The 20,623-nt window shown below is 36.5% G+C and overlaps 1 protein-coding gene across 2 annotated transcripts in view; it reads left to right on the top strand.

Moving 5' to 3' along the window:
* The window catches only part of LOC136835427 (solute carrier family 35 member F3), a 341,991-nt gene that overhangs the window by 70,491 nt on the left and 250,877 nt on the right, over positions 1-20,623 (top strand). For both annotated transcript variants that reach the window (XM_067098950.1, XM_067098951.1), the window contains exon 2: positions 9,773-10,744. In XM_067098950.1, the coding sequence (XP_066955051.1) occupies positions 10,495-10,744 (250 nt within the window). In that variant the 5' untranslated portion in view covers positions 9,773-10,494. The remainder of the gene's footprint in view (positions 1-9,772; positions 10,745-20,623) is intronic.

Raw genomic sequence — 20,623 nt, forward strand, 5'->3', positions numbered from 1 at the left:
TATTTCATTGTTATCTGTTAGCAGGATTACGCAAATGTGGGCATCATGACTGACATTTTGTTATTAGAATCTGGAATATATAGGAATGTCCCTTGAGAGGGAAGGAGACCTTTTTGGTGGGAAGTGGGGGTGGGCGGAACTGCTCGGCACTAAAGGAGATTTTGCCTTCTCCCAACGGCCTTGTATCAAATGTGACGACCTACTTTTCAGAAAGAACGAACGAAAACTAATATACTATATAAAATCGAATGGTTAAATTCACCATAAAGATGCATTTTCAATGGTTTCAATGACGTCTTATAAAAGCTATGATGAGTACATTTCAAAACATTACATTCTGAGCACAATATCTAATTATTCCAAATTATATAAGGTAACTCTCCCAGCTTGAATAAAGTTGGAATAAAGAGCATTTAAAACAGCATTCAAGACCTCTGTAGTCGGATCTGATGCTGCTTATCCAATTCTATTGCAGATGTATAATATTTATCGGGAGAAATTATAATAAAGTCGAAGTTCAGCCACGAGTCAAGATGTGCTTGTTCAAGATTTGATGATTTACTTGAAAGAGATTTGACACATGACCAACGAAATTTTGGTAGTGGAGGATTTAGGCCATGGGTAATCCATTCAATGTGTTATATGACCCAGATCCAGGCCTCAGTCAAAATCCAAGGTGGTTCCTTGGCCAAATTAGTTAAAATTCGGCGCTGATCGGATCCTGACCTGGATACTGTAGTAAATATTGTTTAGGCCCTGAAAAACTATGTCCCCTGCTAAGTTTTATGTACTTGTTACTGCTGTCGTTTCCTGGGGAAAAAAGGAGGAATATGCATGTTTCCATAGGTTTGTTTGTATCTATGTATGTGTGTGTACATAATATAAATATAAATATAAATAAATAAATAAATATATATAATATATATATATATATATATATATATATATATATATATATATATATATATATATATATATATCCATTATAACGCAATTAATCAATTGCAAATTAATGAAAGGTAGTCACGAACAACAGGAGTTTAATGACATTATAAAACACTTGGTGGTACAATCCTAAGGACAGGAAGAAATGAAAGAGTAAAATTTACACATAACAAAGACAAAACTAACTAAAAATATTCATATGCCAAATTTGTGTGCATATGCTGTAGACGGTCGGCTACAAGATCTTCAAAATTTAGCAAGCTGCGTGACTAAAACCGGCAATCAGAATTTAACACTTGTACATAAATAATTCTGTAGATTGTATGAAATAAAAAAAAAAAATGTAGAATCAAAACATATACATTAGACATCTAATCAATCACGCTTGTGAAAGGCACAACAAGTAGTATATCGTGGCTAAAAACACAAACTTAATAATTTCGACAAAAATTGCATTAATCCAGTAGTAAACTCAAAAATAACAAAAAACAACATACAATAATCATATACAACAAATGGCCACAGACGAATGAGGCAACAGCAGAGCAGTTGAAAAGGAATCGCTGACGCAGTATTACATAGAGCATAAAGCACTCTCATTCAGTTATGAACGAGAGAACCTTATCAAAAAGACATCTTTCCTATTACCCGAGGTATACACACACATTCACGTATACATAGTATATATATGTATATATATAAATATATACACACACACACACACACACACACACACACACACACACACATATATATATATATATATATATATATATATATATATATATATATATATATATATATATATATATATATATATATATATATACACACACATTTACACACACACGAATGAATGAATCTACTCATGTAACTAAAGAAACTATTACAGAATGTAAATTCCACAAGCCAAAAGGGGGCTGCTACCTTGGATACCTAACGGAACGTGAGAACCCATAAACTGGACAGCCCTCCCCTGGGAAAAAAGAGCGAAAGTCACTTACTCAGGATTTCGTCATTTATACTTAGAAAAAGACAACATTTAGTCCCTAACAGAACAGAACTTGTAGCGATTAAGCAAGTCGTCCCTCCGCCGCGAGGTCGCCTAATCTTCCTTAAATGTCGAGTCTGTTTACAAACGTGCCTGCAAAGAGCACAGTCTAATTCCCCTTGGATAAAGCACACACGTCCAATTAGACTCCCCTCCTAAACATCTCTGTGGAAGCCAACAAAAGTCTTTTGGAATTACGCTCAGGGAGGCCATTTTTCTCTTACTAGAAGGGTAGGTTAATGGAATTATGTTGAGCAGCCGATTGGAGTACTCGGCGCCATTTTTATCATAGGATCGTTGAGTTCATGATACTGAAAACAATCGTCCTCCACATCACTAGCATGTAGGCCAATTCTTCTATGGACGTTTAGTGCATTATAGAAATGACTTTCACAACTGGCCGAAGTCTCAAATTTAAACTTTACCAATGAAGAGTCTACTAAAAGTCAACTCTGCCTTTCTTGATGTCGGTAAAGCTTACATCGAAGAATTCAACACTGGCTTCTATATGTAAGCTTTAACAACTCATGTTCAGATAGAAGACGTGAATACCAGATACATTACCTAAATTCTATTTTTGATGCGCATGACCAATATGTTCTTAATAACTATATGACCTGTACGGCGATCGTGCAGTTTACGAAAAAAAATTAAAATAAAAAAAATTACGTTTACAAACTGCACGGCTGATGAAACAGTCGTATGAAAAGCAAAACCTCTTGACATTTTCGGGAAAAACAAGGATTGGCAACCAGAAATTTTATCCTTGTCTTATTAAAAAAATGCCAGTAGGAAAGTTTCCTCCAAGAGTATTGAGTGACAAAAAAAATAAAAAATAAAAAAAAGGCAGACTTTTTCATTAAAAGTTGCTAAATACGATGTCAAGTGAAGCCCTTTCATGTACGTAGATCATGTGATTAACGTACAGTTAGTAACATTAGAGTAAAATATAACTCTGTATTAGGGTGATGAAGCCATTTTGAACATCATTTCCCATGTTTTCATGACGCCTGCTGGGCTCTTTCGGATACCGAAATGAATCGGGACATATTCAGTCGCAAGTTCCATCAGTCACCTGCGAAACAGGGAACTTAAAAATCACTCCAAGGAACGTCCGTAACAATCACCACCACCTGAAGGAAACACCGAGTCATGAAAGAAACATCTTTTTCTTCTGAGAATAACAAAGGTTTCTACGCTGTTAGAAAAATACCCCACATTAACACAGAAATCGTTATACAAAATCCCCGTTAAAATGATATCCAACTTGTTCTGCATCCAGCCAGTGATAATTCAGCCACTAATGAAAAGCCAACATGCACTTGGATCAACAACAATGCAAATTACTGTTGACACACAAATACAAATGGATTGTCGATGCCATCTGAGAATGGTGAAATATTTCTGAACAATAGTAACTAGAAATATGTTTAGAGGCCCAACGGCGAGGTCCTGGGGGCAAAAATTATATTAAAAAGTGGGGATAAAAGGTAAAGCAGAAGCTGCAAAGATATATAACACTAAGAAGATATACAACATTAAATAAGTTTGAGAAGGCTGATTGGAAGCACCGACCCATATAGAAATGGGTGAAGAAGAAGGCAAAGGAGATTAAATACGTCTGGGTCAACCGTTAATTTTGCGGATGAACGCACCAGATACTCTCACGATTTCGGAAACTTCAGTTAATTAGACTACCTGTATCTTCCCACAAATACTTCCTCGAAAAGGGACGAATAAGATTTTCCGTCTTGCCAAATTACACCGCACCAAACCTGATCTTGAGAGGAAGACAGGAACAATTTGAGCAAGAAAGAGGTTCTGAAACGTCTGTCGGTAAAGAACTTCAAGCAAGGCGCTTTCAGACTCCTTGAATTATTTGTTGCAAATAATTCACCAATAACACTGTATGTCCAACGACCCAGTTTATGACAATAATGATAAAATCTGGACATTTTGGATTGCGATTATAAGCAGTAACAAATCCTTTCCCAATGACATTCGAAACCTCATCATGCACATGTGGAATCGTTTTCAATAAAACTCATCATTACCTCCCTTTGATTTTACGCTTGCCGAGTTTAACCCTCACGGGTATTGCAATTCCCTCTTATGAAACACTCCCTGCCACCTCAAAGCAGACCTTTGCAACTACCTCGCGAGAAATTAGCCATCTCTTCTCCATTTCTTTCCGGCGAAATACAATAAAGAATTGTGTCTTAAAAGATAGTGTGACGTTTTATTGCAATCTAATGAGATTTTGTAATGATACGGTCATGTAAGGTGAGTGTGTGTGTGTGCGTGCGCGCGACAGAGAGAGAGAGAGAGAGATTCCCAAAGAACGTATTACGAACCTTTACATTATGATTATTCATGAATACAGAACAAACGCGTTGGTATTCCGGGAGAGCAAGTAAGAGAGAAACGCTAACCGAAACATATTGATATATAAAAAAAAAAATACTCGTCAGCAAAGTTTTTGATGTGAGTACAAAATAATCTAGATTTCGCCGCCTGTCACTTTTTGAGATCTGAACTGCAACGGGTTAACATGGCATACATTAAGATAAAACTTGTGCCAAAGGCAAAACGCGTCTTCTTTGAAATTCTTCATTCAAAACACGAAAACAACTTACAAAGAGTCGGAAAAATACCCTTTGATGCGGGGAGATGAAATCATTTTTGCCCCACGTTTCCGAACGCTGCGACTTCAAAAGGAAACTTTCAAAATAACACCCAATCATCAAACAACCTTCCCCACCCTAAAAACCACCACCATCCCTAGCAACCACCAACCCCAAACCACCCACCCGCCCATCTCCCACCAACCACCCCAAAAACCTACCCACACCCACCCACCCGCCCGAAGACAAGCCCTCCTTCCCAAAATGCAAAGAAGCACGGTAAAAACAAACGCGCACGCCAGATGTTATGTTCGGGAAAAACAAAGATTGGCAACCAGAAATTTTACCCTTGTCTTATTAAAAAATGCCAGATGGAAAGTTTCCTTCAGGAGTATTGAGTGACAAAAAAAGAAACAAAAAAAGTGGGCAGACTTTTTCATTATAAGTTGCTAAATACGATATTAAGTGAAGCCCTATGATGTAAGTAGATCATGTAATTACTCCATTTTTCCACTATTACAGCTTTCCATGAAAAGGGACGAAAATTAAGAAGCCTCTTCACTTTTCAAAGTTGTTAGCAGATTACTTGACCTTGAAACTAATAATTAGAATATGACGAAGACAATGTGATATTCAGAAACGAATGGAATCAATTAGAAATGTTTTCCTGTGTAATTCAGGATATTTATACGTATGGGGAGTTACTTACACAGGGTATAACTTATATTTATGCTTACTGTGTGGAACACACGACAGGCCGTTTATACGACGTAACAAACAACATCTACGCTTACAGGGCGTAAATCAAAACGTTTATATTCAAAGGGAGTAACTTCTACCAAAATTCTCAAGGACCATAACTCACAAATTTGTGCTTATGGGGCTGAACACACAACCTGATGCTTATGAAACAAAACTCAGAATATGTATGTTTCGGGGTATACCCAACAACATGATGTTTACCCGTAACATTCATGTTTACAAGGAGTAACTCACAAACTCACAATATGATGCTTACATATGCTAACGCAAATGTTTCTGAGGCATAACTCAAAACATACCGATTACGGGGCCAAACTCCCCCAAGGAATAAAAGTACTTTTTAATCTGATTTCCATCAATATTCACATTTTATTGACGACACTGATCATTCCACTAGCACATTTTTCAATTGCCAGTATAATGTGGGGGTGTAAATCAGTGGTAGACCACAGGGCTCGCATCCGCTAGGCCCCAAAGTCCAATCCCAGCCTGTCCATACCAGTCAACCCATACTGGAATTAAAGACAAGGCAGAAAGTGGTTGGATACCCTACATCGCTAACCAGCGACCTCGTATAAATGTTACTCCACAGGACATGCCCCCACTGACTTTGATATCGAAAGCTACTGTGTTTTGGAAGTCAGTATCTAAAGCAATTAGATTCTTTAGTAAAACTTCTAAACGATTATTCCACCGCCAAAGTATCACAGAGTATTAGATACTGAATAATAAACTTTACCATAGGTTAGTTTTTATCCTGTATTTTTGGAATGCTTTGAGAGGTTGCATTGTTAATTCTTGCAAATCATATAAAAATCTATAAAGTTATTGTATTTTTCGAGCGTTGTTATATTTGCTTACCACCATTAAACTTTTGTTGTTCACACGGGCAAAATAATAAAAATATCAGTCGCAAGCTATGAAAATGTTATATATGGAATCACTCACTGCTTCAAATTCTTGCAGTAATAATAATTTACAAAGCAGTATATCTGCATATTACATTGCTTTAATACTAGTAATTCTGCACTACAGTACTAACTCTAAAATATGAAAGTCACAAGCGACTTTTCAGTTACCGCTGTCCATACAGGCAAAAGCAATGAAGTATAAATGAGTATATAAAAATACTTTAACTAATTTAAAAAAAAAAATTAGATTTGAAGCTCGGTGTTTTGTTGCTGCAATACGCAAAGAGAACTGAAAAGCCGTATTTTTACAAAACATGCGCGACAATCATAAGACGATGATATGTATGCTCTAAAGTTACCAATACTTACACGGAATAAGAAAACAAGTTAATTTCATATACTGGGTTCATATTTAATCTTTAAAGAAAGTTAAATCAGACCGATACAGTAGCACTGAGTGTAGATAAAACTGAAGGCTCAAATAGATGAAATGAATTGAAAGTACAGAATGATGTTTTCCCAATAATTCTTCCATAAAATTCACGAATAACATAAAGAAATATATGTATTGACAAAATGCCGAACAAGTATGATTGACTGATTGACTTATAGATTTTAGGCATACATGCCAAGCACTGGGGCAACTAAGGGCACTCAGCGCTGAAACGGAAATTGACGGTCAAAGTTTGAAAGGCGTAACAGAAGGAAAACCTCACAGTTGCACTCTGAATCAATTGTTAGGAGAGGGTGGACAGTAAGATGGAAGAGAGAGAATATGAACGGAGGTACGGTAAAAGGAATGAAAGTAGTTGCAGCTAGGGGCTGAAGGGACGCTGCAAAGACCCCTAAGTAATGCCTACAGTGCACCGTAAGAGGCGCACTGACGGCACTACCCCCTTCGGGGGAAAAATTTGATTGCCATCCCAGAAGGCAAATTGTCTTTCTCATTCAAAAGGGTCTAATGAGTTTCTTAAAAGAAAAAAAGAAAGAAAGTAAAGAGAGTTGATTGCAGGCCAGGGGGAAAACCATGACCTCAGAATGAGTGGATACATGTCTCCTGAAATACTTTTGTATACATGACCAGAGGGGCTCATAGCTCATATTGAGAGCCAGAGTGGAACAATGTCCACGGTTAAGTGAACGACCTCCAACGACCTCCTCTCTCCTCTCTCTCTCTTTAAAAAAATGTTGATTCACGATAAATTCCCAACTCTTCATTACAAACAAATAATTAAGGCATAATGAATTCCACATGAAATTCGTGGAAGACGTTTAACGTACGATCAAGAGAACTTTTTCTTTTATATGAAAAGCAGAGGGAACCTGTGGTCTACAACCACCCGGTATTTCAATTTGTACATATTCCAAGTGTCAACATAAAAGAGTAGAAAGAGTTGCCTCTTTCCACTTGGAATACAGGGCACATCATGGGGATATATACATATATCCAAAATGCAGACACGCATCAATATATATGAGTATGTGTATGTATCTGTGTATATATATATATATATATATATATATATATATATATATATATATATATAATATATATATATATATAATAATATACATATTATATATATAAGTCTTTTTTTATCACATCACCATGACATTTTTGTTATTCACAAATTAGCTAAAAATGTCGTTTAATATCCAATTCGTTCTACTTCGGGAATATCACAGAAAAGGGAATTATAATTGATAAACGATTCAGTATCTAGGAGACTGAAAGTCGTCGATACGTATGTATATATATACCTCTATATATGTGTATATATACATATATATATATATATATATATGTATGTATATATATGCGCACACATTTACGCAATTTCAAACGCATGCGTTAGTTTGGAAGACATTTAACAATTCTCTTCTATATTTGTTTATACTTCTCTGATGTCCCAAGTCTGCTCGAATGACACGATTTCCTAACACAGTTAGCAAGACCCTTACAACACTTATTTACTTTTCCCTCTGGTAATCCACCGTAACTCATCTTTGGCTAAGTCAGGTCATTCTTTTGAAAAGTTCAGGTGAAATCCCGACTTTCATTTTGCAATGAATTTAGCCAGACTTAGCTTGCCACACCGTTCCAATTTATCATGACGATTTCACCTTTTGAAATTATCCTTCAGATGGTGTAATCTTTGCTAATGTTAATGTTGTTTCGTAAACTTAATCTCAGTTTTAAAAATAAATAATAATTTAATTACTTTTAATATGTTACATATATATATATATATATATATATATATATATATATATATATATATATATATATATATATATAAAATGTATATATCTCTATATAAGTGCAGTATGTATATATCTACCTATATATATACAATATATTAACAACAGTTTCTTTTTCATAACAAATAGAAAATAGCTCCAGGTTAGAGATATTTGAGAGAGAGAGAGAGAGAGAGAGAGAGAGAGAGAGAGAGAGAGAGAGAGAGAGAGAGAGAGTATACTAACAACTTGATTAATTTTTTCATAACAAATATAAAATAGCTCAGGTTAGAGATATTTACGAGAGAGAGAGAGAGAGAGAGAGAGAGAGAGAGAGAGAGAGAGAGAGAGTATACTAACAACGATTTTTTTCATAACAAATATAACATAGCTCAAATTGAGAGAGAGAGAGAGAGAGAGAGAGAGAGAGAAAGAGAGAGAGAGAGAGAGAGAGAGAGAGGTTGCAAATGCTTTTAAAATTTTCTCGTGTTGGGAAGCTTCTAGGTAAAAGAAATCCTGGGTGAAATTTAGATCCAGGTCAAGAATATGTGTTAAGTAATGTTAAGTTGGGAGAGATTTCTTGTGCAATCGATCGCTTTCCTCCTTACTGGAATATCTCCTGCAAAATATGTAACTGATCATAAAGCGTCATATATTCCGTAATAACCATTTTAGAACCAAATTTTGACTGAAATATATTCGGGGGATATCGTAATTACTTAAGAAATGAGAGAGTTGAGGGTTTTTTTTTATATCATACGGGTGTATAAAAACAAATTAGTCTGAATAATAGACTAATTAGACATTTTTACGTTTACGTCATCACTCAGAAAAAGTTAAAAAAAAAAAGGTGACACAGTTCAGGCTATTACTAACCACCCCCAATACTGATAATTATTATTATTATTATTATTATTATTATTATTATTATTATTATTATTATTATTGTGATGATGATATTATTATTATTATTATTAGCACGCAAAGAACAATCACATTCTGACAAATGCATTATGATTACTATTATTATTATTTCAACAACAGCGTAATAACCGACAAAGTGAATTTTAAAACAAAAATTAAACTTTAGGCAAATAGTTAATAATTATTCATTTTATGTCGATATGGCAAAACCAAAGATTTCATACCTCATCTGAGTCTTGTTACGCGTTTGCATAACGTTTGCAAGGTGCTAATGTACTACTGTCCGCTTTCAAAATCCATTTTCTTCTTTGCAGGTCAAAAGTGAGATTTATTAAAATGCCAAGAGACTAACGCCGGCGCCTAACCTAAAAGCAAAAATGACCTCGCTCAGAGATCCAGGGGACCCGGCGAGGTCCCGTTGACTTATTCACCAGAAGCGAGAAGAAGAGAAAGATGGCGGAAGTGTCTTCGGCTGAGCTACCCGCATGGAAGGTGGATGGGAGAGGAGAAAGAAGGTGAAAACGAAGTGGTTTATTACGGAAGCATGGAATACGTAAAGAAATAAGATGAAGCGGTGGAAATTATGACTGTTTAAGAACGAAGACCGAAAATGTTTCGCTTAACGTGGCGAACAGAAAACTTGCTAAAGCCGAAGTATAAAATGCAAATGTAGTCATGACTTCTCTCGTAAATCCACGTTTTACAAACAGAAGTGTCAGAAAGAAAGTACGACGCAGTGACAGAACATAAAAAGAGAAAACACTGAAAATTAACCTCACAGCACGTGAAAATAAATATAGATAACAAAAAATAATACTATATGACTAACATATCACAGTAAACTCTGAAGGTGTGGTAAGTGTTTCCTCACTCGGATACCAGCGCAAAGTGATTGTGTGATAAGTGAGTAAAATCGACCAACAAAACACTCAGGGGTAACAAAGAGAACTACAATACTCTTACAACTTCAAAAACCCACTCATAACTTCACTCAGTAGATTCTATCCGGCATCTTTGCCTCGAGAACTTTGCCGCCATGAGTGAGGATGGATCCCGGCGACCTTCCATCGCCACGATATTTAATCCCCGAGGGCGCAGTTCGGCTCCGCCGCGCCCCTCGGTGGTGGTTACCGACGAGGATTCCCCGGGACCGCCCTTGCAACTCAGCAATGGAGCCGGGATGAGGGTGGGATCTGCCGGTTTGGGTGGAGGGGGTAGCGTCACGCCTGTAGGAAGCCCATCCATTAACCTGGCGTCACCCATACCGCCCGCAGACCCTGAATCTGGTAAGTGGATTTTTTTTTTCTTTTGTAGTCTGAAATTAAGCATAGTTTTTATTTTGTTTTGTTACATAGTCAACACTGACAGGTATGATGAACAAAATAAAAAAAAATAATAAAATTAACATCAACATTATCAGTTCAAAGTAGAATTGTACAGTTGCAGGAACAGCGCACTTAAATCGTTACCAGAACAAATCAGAAACCATTAACTGTACACAGTCTTCTTTGACACGTAAGCTGGACTTACACTCAAAGATGACTCAACAATGGGGGATTTAGATTCTTGCGGACGGGAAAGAAAATCAGTTTGTTTTTTCAGTTTTCAAAATATAATAATTAGAAGCAAAATTTCTTATAGGACCTCCATGTGATTTCTTAATTTACATAACAATATACATTCAAAAGTATCATGTATGAAAAATAATGTACTCACACGTACAAAAAGTTATCAAAGTAGGGTGGATAGGAGACTACCAAGAAATCCCCGATACAGTGGTTATGTAAGCCTCCTATACAAGTAGGGTAGGGCGTGGGGTGCAACCTCACTCAATACTTCCTAAAATCCTGAAGGAAATCTCCTCCGGGAACCCCCCATATCTATGTCTTACCGTGTGTGTGTGTGTGTGTGTGTGTGTGTGTGTGTGTGTGTGTGTGTGTGTGTGTGTGTGTGTGTGTCAGCCAGCGCTGAACTGAAACGAAGTCTACGAAGTTGTGAGGCCACCATATTTCAAATAATATCGAAAGCACGATTAGTGCTTCTACTCGAACATCAAAGCATTGACTGTGCACGAAAAACAATTGCTTTAAAAAACGCGGAAAGTGTTTACAGAGTCAAATTAAAATAAGGAAATAAAATTAAAATAAGGGACTTCCATAACGATAATGAGAGCTACATATAAACTTTGTCTGTGCATGCATCTACATTACCATTAAAGGCAAGAAAACAAAAACATTAATTGTACTCGCACACACGCACACATACATGCGTATCCATATGTATATAATATATATGTATATATATATAAATTTATATATACAGACATACATACATACATACATACATATATATATATATATATATATATATATATACATATATATATATATATATATATATATATATAAACACTAAAAATTCAATATAAACCGTTAAAGTAATTCTCTCTCTCTCTCTCTCTCTCTCTCTCTCTCTCTCTCTCTCTCTCTCTCTCTCTCTCATTTACACCCTGGGATATTTGCAACTGACAGATGCCGCCTCACAGCCAGACATTTCCACAACAACATGAAGAAAAAGATTTTATCTTCTGCCACTGAGCTGGGATTTAAACTAGTTCATATTAGGACAGCTTTACAAATTACTTTAGGTATACATGCACTTACATGATGGTGAGGAAGCCTTGGGAACATTGTATTACACCTGTATGAGGTAGCGACGTACTGATAATCCTCTAGAGAAAATTAAGAACTACGAATTGAGGAACAATAATATTTATTCTATGAAAAACTAAAGAAATGAAAAAGTACTGCCTACACAGGAAGATAACGATAGAAATGGTTTAGCAACGCTAAGATAATACATCTCGGAATAACAATTTGCTTGATGAGCCATGCTGAAAAATAATTTTTAGCACAAATACCAAATTTTTTCCTCCACACTGTCTTATTCAGTTGTTAACTGAGCAAAACAGTAAGTTCACATGAATAAGACAAAATATGCCGGCGGATTGTGCATCTAAAGCCTATGCGACAGAGACGAGCAAGAGTGGGCATATTTACGCTTTCATTTTTCCTTTATATTTTGTGAAGAGCGATGTAGCTGTAATATGAGCGCTCTTATCTAACAACTGCTCAAAAGAAAAAGAAGGGGGGGGGGGGAGGAAGACGAACAATAAGGCCTATCTCTATTCGGTGCGACAAACCTGCCTCTGAAAAGAAGGAAGAGTCATATTAAGAATCATACACAACTAAAGCAGCGACGGATAGATGGAGAATTAACTGTGTGTGTGTGTCTGTGAGAGAGAGAGAGAGAGAGAGAGAGAGAGAGAGAGAGAGAGAGAGAGAGAGAGAGAGAGAGAGAGCAATCACTCACATATCTTGATATTCGTAGCAACAGACTTCGCAATTATAAACGATTAATGAATTCACGACTAACGTTTGTCGTTGGAGGTCAAATCCATATAATCATTTCTCTCGGTAACTGAAATTCATTATTTCGCTTCCGCACTGAGATAATGAAATCTGTATATTTCAGGCAGCTCGTCTTCCACTTATCTATTCATGTCATGTAACGTTGCAGACTTGAACATCAGTTGAAGGTTTGTGACACTGTGTATGTTCGTATGTGACTGTTTGTCTGTTTATCCACCTGAAAGAAAGGTAGTGCCTAATTATTACCATTTTGGAATAAGCCGCATAACGATAAATCATACCAGAACGTTTCTTACCCACCAATCAAGACAAAGCCTAAATGCTTTCATATATAATCTGGCAGTAGGATGGCAACTGATTAAACATTCTGTCTCTCAATTATACCAACAAGTCTAGTAATCAATTCATTTACACTCACAATATCATATCTAGTGTGTCAGATCTTTATCGAAAAATAATACACTCCCTGACAGTGTTTTAAGAAAATATACGAATTTACGTATTGGTTCTTTAGAGCAGTCGGCAAAAATATCAGGTCACTCACGCACGCATACACATTTACCTTACTGAAGTAACTATTGAGGAAGTAAGACACATACACCTTACCGAAGTAACTTTTGAGGAAGTAAGGAGGGCAACTGTGAGGTTGAAAAACAGACACCGGGTCTTAACGGGATTACCAACGAGATGTTGTGGTGCTGTGGTAATAGCATGTAACGGCTTGACTGAATAGTAGACGAGGGTTTATTTCGTATGTCTAAAGGACGGAACGGCCCCATAGAAATAGGTTAGAGGAATGATGTTCCACTGTATAAACATATAGGTGACACAGGCTACAGTAAGGAATTACAGGGGCACAACTCAATACACCAAAGAGGGTTTGTGAAAGTAAGACGGCAGTAGGAGTGCTGACAGTGATAGAGTTTTATGATGGGAGCAGAGGATTTGTTACAATATGCAGATGACAGATTGATTATTTTGGTGTAAGGATGGAGTGGTGTACGAAGTGTGGGAAAACAAATTAGACGACGGAATAAGAAAGTGAATTATGAATAAAGAGTGGAATGATTGAGTTACGAAAAGTACAGTACTGATTGTGGGTAGTGAAGAGATACTGCAAAAATTGGTGAAAAGGTTTGAAAGTGGGCAAAAGAGGATAAGGTTAAGAGTAAACTTGAGCAAGAGTTATGTTACGAGGGTAAATGGAAACCAGGAAGACGAAGCAATGAATGTTAATATGGATGGAAGGACGGAAGCAACGGAAACAGATTTTTTTAGTGTATATACCGGGTGACGGGGAGATAAGTAACGAGCTGAATTACAGAACAGGTGAAGCAACGAATGAGAAATGGTGTGGACAAAACATCGAGAAAGAGTTAAGTTAAGTATGCCTTTTTGCAGACCACTGAGCTGATTAACAGCGCTCTCTAGGGCTGGCCCGAAGGATTGGTTAACGTGGCTAAGTACCAGTGGTTGCCCCAACGGGACTCAGCTTTGGAATCCGAACACATTGAGCGAGTGAATTTCCATCACCATATAAATTCCTTAACTCTTCATTAATTAGCCGGCCGAGAGCCGAACTCGGAGCCTAAAGCCACAACTCTACCGATTCCCCCAAGGAAGAGCTACATCGAGAAGGGACTTGCAATGTTTACGGAAGAAAAGGTGGCTCAGAAAAACTCTTTAAGGAGTGACGTGTGGATGTTGAGTATGAATGAAAGAAAAAAGGTTGAAGCGGAGGACGTAAGGTTTGCAATACGATTACAATCTGAGAGAGTTAGGATGTAGAAGAGAAGACCTAGAAATGGCTGGATAGATATGAAAGAGGTATTAGAAAGGAAGGGCATCATCATGCAAAATGCAGTTCGGTGGCGCAATGGGGGTGTAGGGTGTTCGCCAAAATGCTGATGAGCCTCTGTGTAAATGTTAGACGATGAGTTAATGTTATTTAAGGTTCCTGCACAAGGGATTCATCGACGATTTAAGAGTTAAGGTATGAACATGGCGGTAACCATTATCTTGCTTCTTATCCGGAAATTGGCTTGGCTTAAAGTTATATAATTATATAGAGCTATATATATACATACACACACACACATATATATATATATATATATATATATATATATATATATATATATATATATATATCAATTTCTCCTCATTGCTGGCAGGTACACAGTATTTCATTCATACCATGATGATACGGCATACTTAGTAGGATCAGAATTACCTTTAATAATATAAAAAAAAATATTACACCCACAGGAACATAAAGAGAAGCACGATGTACCAAAGCATCGAGTCTCTCGTCGAGCACCGTCACGAATGACCTCTCAATCCCAGCAACTGACAACAAAGGCAGAGGCTTAGGTCCTCAGCACGATAACCTATTGCATAAATGAATCAACATTTGCATAATGATGCTGAAGAAACAAGACAGAAACCCCTAATGAGCAACGCACTCAACTGCTAATAACCCTTGCGAGTGACAACTCTGCATGACAGCCCATTAACCCTACTTTCTCTCTCTCTCTCTCTCTCTCTCTCTCTCTCTCTCTCTCTCTCTCTCTCTCTTCCAAGAGCGATCTATGCGCTCTTTAATTCTTAACCCTTGTCCCCGAAGTAATGATTTACCCTTTAGTAGCTTCTCCTTTAAAATTCAAATTCATTTTTAAACATTTAACCTTCCACTCTCCTGTTCTTGTAGTTAATTACATTAAATATAAATTCAACCATAGCATTTGTTTTGCAATACCCGGATCTCTCTCTCTCTCTCTCTCTCTCTCTCTCTCTCTCTCTCTCTCTCTCTCTCTCTCTCTCTCTCTCTCTAACCTGCCCAAACTATGAAATGTGTTAACGATAAAGCACAGGTTTAAAAAAATTAAAAAAAGGAACCCTTCATCTTTGTAGACATTCAAAATTCACTCAATACACTGGAAAATTACATAGTATTCTCTTCCTTTTCCAAAATGGCTACCAAACTTTTTTGTTTTGTTTTTTTGAAGTGGTCACATAAAGCGAGATACTCGTAAATAACCATCCACTTCATAACCGCGATTAAGCCGCCCGTTGGTCTCATGAGCGCCCGTCATCATTACAAAGTGAACTAAACACATTTGAGCTTGCGAGTACAAAAACATCCACCCCACCGAAAGAGCCCTTGGGCGGCTACAAAGGCCGGAAATCTCAAACAAATAAACGCTTTATGCAATTCGACTCAAGCGTGGAGGAATTCTCTCCTACAAAAGTAATGAATGAGCTCTGGACTCATTTCTCCTTCTGACCCACATTCAAAGCTGGGAGGAGACGAGGAACTGAGTTGGCAAAACTTGTGTGAAGACACCACTTCAAGGATAAAAAAAAAAGTGAGAAATTTAATTAGTGCGACTGCACCCAGTCCTGTTGGGAAGGACGCTGACCCCGTTTCACAAAACTACATTATTTGTAGCTGCTGACGACAAATTGTGATATATGATAATAATTAGGATACAGGAATGATTTAATATCAATGTCCTTTTACACATCGATTAGTGTCATTAACATTGTACGGTAATGCTAGGCACGGGCATAATGTGGGGGGGGGGGAGAATGCTTTTTTTACCCTTCTAAATTACCGTTGACTTAATGCTTCCCATTTCAGAGCATTACGACAAGCATTAGTCTGTCGAAAGAAGAATGAACATGCTAACGAACTGTTAATGTTTTCAATAAATTCAAGACAATTTTATTTCCAGTAAAGCACCAACTATCACTGTCTTCCTGTCTTCTATGTCGAGAATAATGAAGTGTAAATACACACATTAATTAGTATACTGATGCAGTCAGTAATGACGCATGTATTTTAGCAATTTCTATTACTGCGTCGTACTTATACAGAATACGTTACGTAGCTGTACATTTTCTTGTCCAAGGTTTTACGAAGCTAAGTTCGTTATCCGTAAAATATCTGCGTTCCACAATATGTATGTATGTATGTATGTATGTCTGGCAATGCTGTATGTGTGTGTATATATATATATATATATATATATATATATATATATATATATATATATATATGTGTGTGTGTGTGTGTGTGTGTGTGTGTGTGTGTGTGTGTGTGTTTATTTAAGGCACCTGAACTGATCACAGTTATAATGAATATATTAAATATTCTTCAAAGAATATGAAGAAAGTGTGAGGATTAATTTCTAGCAAATGAGCAAACTTCAAAACTATAAACCATTGCATCCATAATTTGTCCGAAAATTTATGTCTAATAATCTAAAGACATATGTGAATCATACTTCAAGACAATCCACCACTCCCTTATTTTTTTTCTCTTGTCGAAAGTTTCTCAGAGAAATTCCGTCATCCAAACAATGCCTGGGTTTTTGGTACTGTTTTCATATGCACCCATGGAGGGTAAAGTTAGCGCTCCCTTCCATATCTGAATCATCATTCTATCTTTCTTCTTGCTGTCACCATAGATCATATTCTCTCGCGGCAACTCGTCAATATCAGAAAACCTATGTCACATATGATAACGTATTTCATTTGTAATATCTTTATTTTCTTGCAACTGAGTCAGTATAGTGAGTGTCTCGTATTTATGTACTTTAGTTTTCTGAAAAGAAGACTATTGTGCCGGCTTTGTCTGTCCGTCCGCACTTTTTCTGTCGCCTCAGATCTGGCCACTGAGGCTGGGGGCTACAAGGTGGTATGTTGATCATCCGTCTACCGTCATCAAACATGCCAAATTGCAGCCCTCTAGTCTCCTCGGTAATTTTTATTTTATTTAGGTTAAAGCTAGCCAATAATCGTGATCTGGCGACGATATAGGCAGACCACAGAAAGATAGATCTATTTTCGGTGGCCTTGATTATAAGATGTATAGAAAATTCGATTGCGCCGAAGACACGTCGGCGCATTTTTTACTTGTATTTTCTAATTACTTCTATCACTATTGATAACACAACCGCAAACCCAGAATTAACGTTCAAGGTAAGCGTGTGTTAAGTCTCAAGCATACCTTGAACGTTATTATTATTATTATTATTATTATTCAGAAGATGAACCTATTCATATGGAACAAGCCCACAGGGGCCACTGACTTGAGATTCAAGCTTCCAAAGAATATGGCGTCCATTAGGAAGAAGTAAGAGGAGGTAAAGGGAAGTACAGAGAGAGGAGATCTCGCTTATTATAAAGAAAAAATAATTTAATAAATAGATAAAAATGTATTAAAAAGCAAGGAAAATAGTATTATGGTAGTAATGCTGGTTTGAGGCTGCATAACACAAATCGTACCAACAGCTCACTTCACCAATACCACAATAACTCCATCCCTATTTTTTTTTTTCATGCAAAGCCAAACTAAGCATGTGGTTACCTTGGTGCTCTTACTCTGATTAAATGCATGCACTACATTTAATTAGATTTACCTAGAAATTAATTCCTTTTGAAAAGCGTTCTTCATTCACTGTGCAAAAATTTCCTTAAAAAACTGAAGCTAAAATAAACTTAATAAATAAAAAGCACTTAAAAGTTGATCCAAGTTAAAACAGTTCTCTTTACGACAATCCACAGCAAAAAACATTGTAAATCGATTACAATAACATTTGGTCAGGAGAACTCGTGCTTACACAACGACAAAGATTTTGGAGGTAAAATGGAGAGAAGCACAGTACTACGTTACTATTTCTTTCAACACGATACCTTTAAAACACTGACTTCGCATTTAAAATAATATGCATATACGAAGTCCAAATCCTGCCATAAATGCCTACCAGCCATTGACTTTAATTATTGTTCATTCAGCACATAGACTTGTGTTTCGGGGAACGATGCCACATTAGAGGATCCATTAAAATGTGCCCTGCCAAGGTACTAAAAGGTTTTTGAAGCGTCCTTTCCCTCCCAGCTTTACTGCTTTCCGCCGTATACTTTTCTTCCGTTCCTGCATAACTGTTAAACTTCTTTAACTTTACCCTGCACGATTTCCACCTTTTTTTTTTTTTACGAAAATTCTTCCGACGCCGTCGTCTGTGAGTAAGTCTAGATATACGATAAAAAAACCTAAAGGGGTATATCTACTGAACAAGTTTAAGTATCAGAGAACTAAACGCAAACAAATGTAATTATCAGGGACATTCATAACTAGTAAAGCATCATGAATTACTAGGTATAATGGATTACTACATTTTCCTTAGTTAAATTATGGGACGAACATGAAGTTAAATCGCTCTGCTGATCTCTGTGATTAAAAAATGGCATATAGAGGTAATAAATAGTTCGTCATATCGATAAAAATACAAAACTATAGCTGCTATGCTAATTTAGCATACATGCATGAAGGTTAACCAAAATTACGGTGTGTGTGTGTATGTATGTATGTATATGTGTATACTGTATATGTATATGATATACACACACACACACACACACACACACACATATATATATATATATATATATATATATATATATATATATATATATATATATATATATATATATATATATGTGTGTGTGTGTGTGTATTCTAATAGCCACAATGCCCTCTTAACTTCGCTAATTCTTCGCTTTTTGGATATGCTTGTAACTACGAAGCCGATATCCAGGGAAGAATGAAGAGCCTGTGACGGCCGGCCGCGGAAGCGGGCCGAGTTACCTTAATCACAAGGAGGTCACGTTGCCCACCTAACCACGAGAGGGTTGGGTGGGCAGCGTGTTCCTCCTGTGATGACAGGCAACTCGGGATTGCTTTCCCCAGTCTGAAACTCTTCATTCCCTTTGAATATCGGCCTCATAATTTAACATATCAACGCGGCATTCGCGAATAAGAAAGCATTATGCTAATAGAAATACATATGTGTCTATTAAAAGTGACCAGTAGATTCTGCATGTATACTATATATATATATATATATATATATATATATATATATATATATATGATATATATATATATATCCTTCTAACGACTCAAGTAACACAAAGACCTGTATACAGAATTAGCATGATTACATTTGTTATAAACAAACGTAATGCATAGTAGCATTTCACAATCAAACTCGAGTTTAAAAGTTAATAAGATATGTACTAATTTTTCAGCAAAATGAAAACGATTTGAGAATGTTAAGAAAGAAGGTTTCAAAAAGGTAACACGAGAACACGACACCATAAAGATGAACTAATTATCACGATCACTGGATTATGAATATGGGTGATCTTTTCGTTTATATTTCTTCTTCCTCCGTTGTTTGGTCAAATCTTTAGGCATTTCTTCTATCAATGAGCAGAAAGCCAATGAGAATACAAAAAAAAAAAAAAAAAAAAATGGGTACTGTACCATTTTGTGAAACATCACAACTCTCGGGTCACGTTATTAATAAATAAAACCTGAACAGTACCAGGGTGAGAATGAAAAAAAAAAAAAAATTATATCGCTGGAAGGGAAGGGTACGATCCCCAGCTAGACATTATGAATAATTCAGCTGAATGAAACAGACAGGGAATGTCATCTGACAAAACAGTGAGAGAGAGAAAGGTGGGATACATTCAAAACAAGCCTTGACTTGTGTCACAAAAAATGGACATAAAAATGTTGATGCACAAATGTAATGAATTCTGACACACTAAATGGAAACAGTTCTATAATTCAAAAATACTGAAAAACAGCAGGAAAAATCGGAGATATTTCCACACGATCCCCTTGTCTCATATCGCAAAAATAAATGTAACAAAAGA

The sequence above is a fragment of the Macrobrachium rosenbergii genome, chromosome 55 (genome assembly GCF_040412425.1).
Source record: "Macrobrachium rosenbergii isolate ZJJX-2024 chromosome 55, ASM4041242v1, whole genome shotgun sequence".
Lineage (NCBI taxonomy): Eukaryota > Metazoa > Arthropoda > Malacostraca > Decapoda > Palaemonidae > Macrobrachium > Macrobrachium rosenbergii.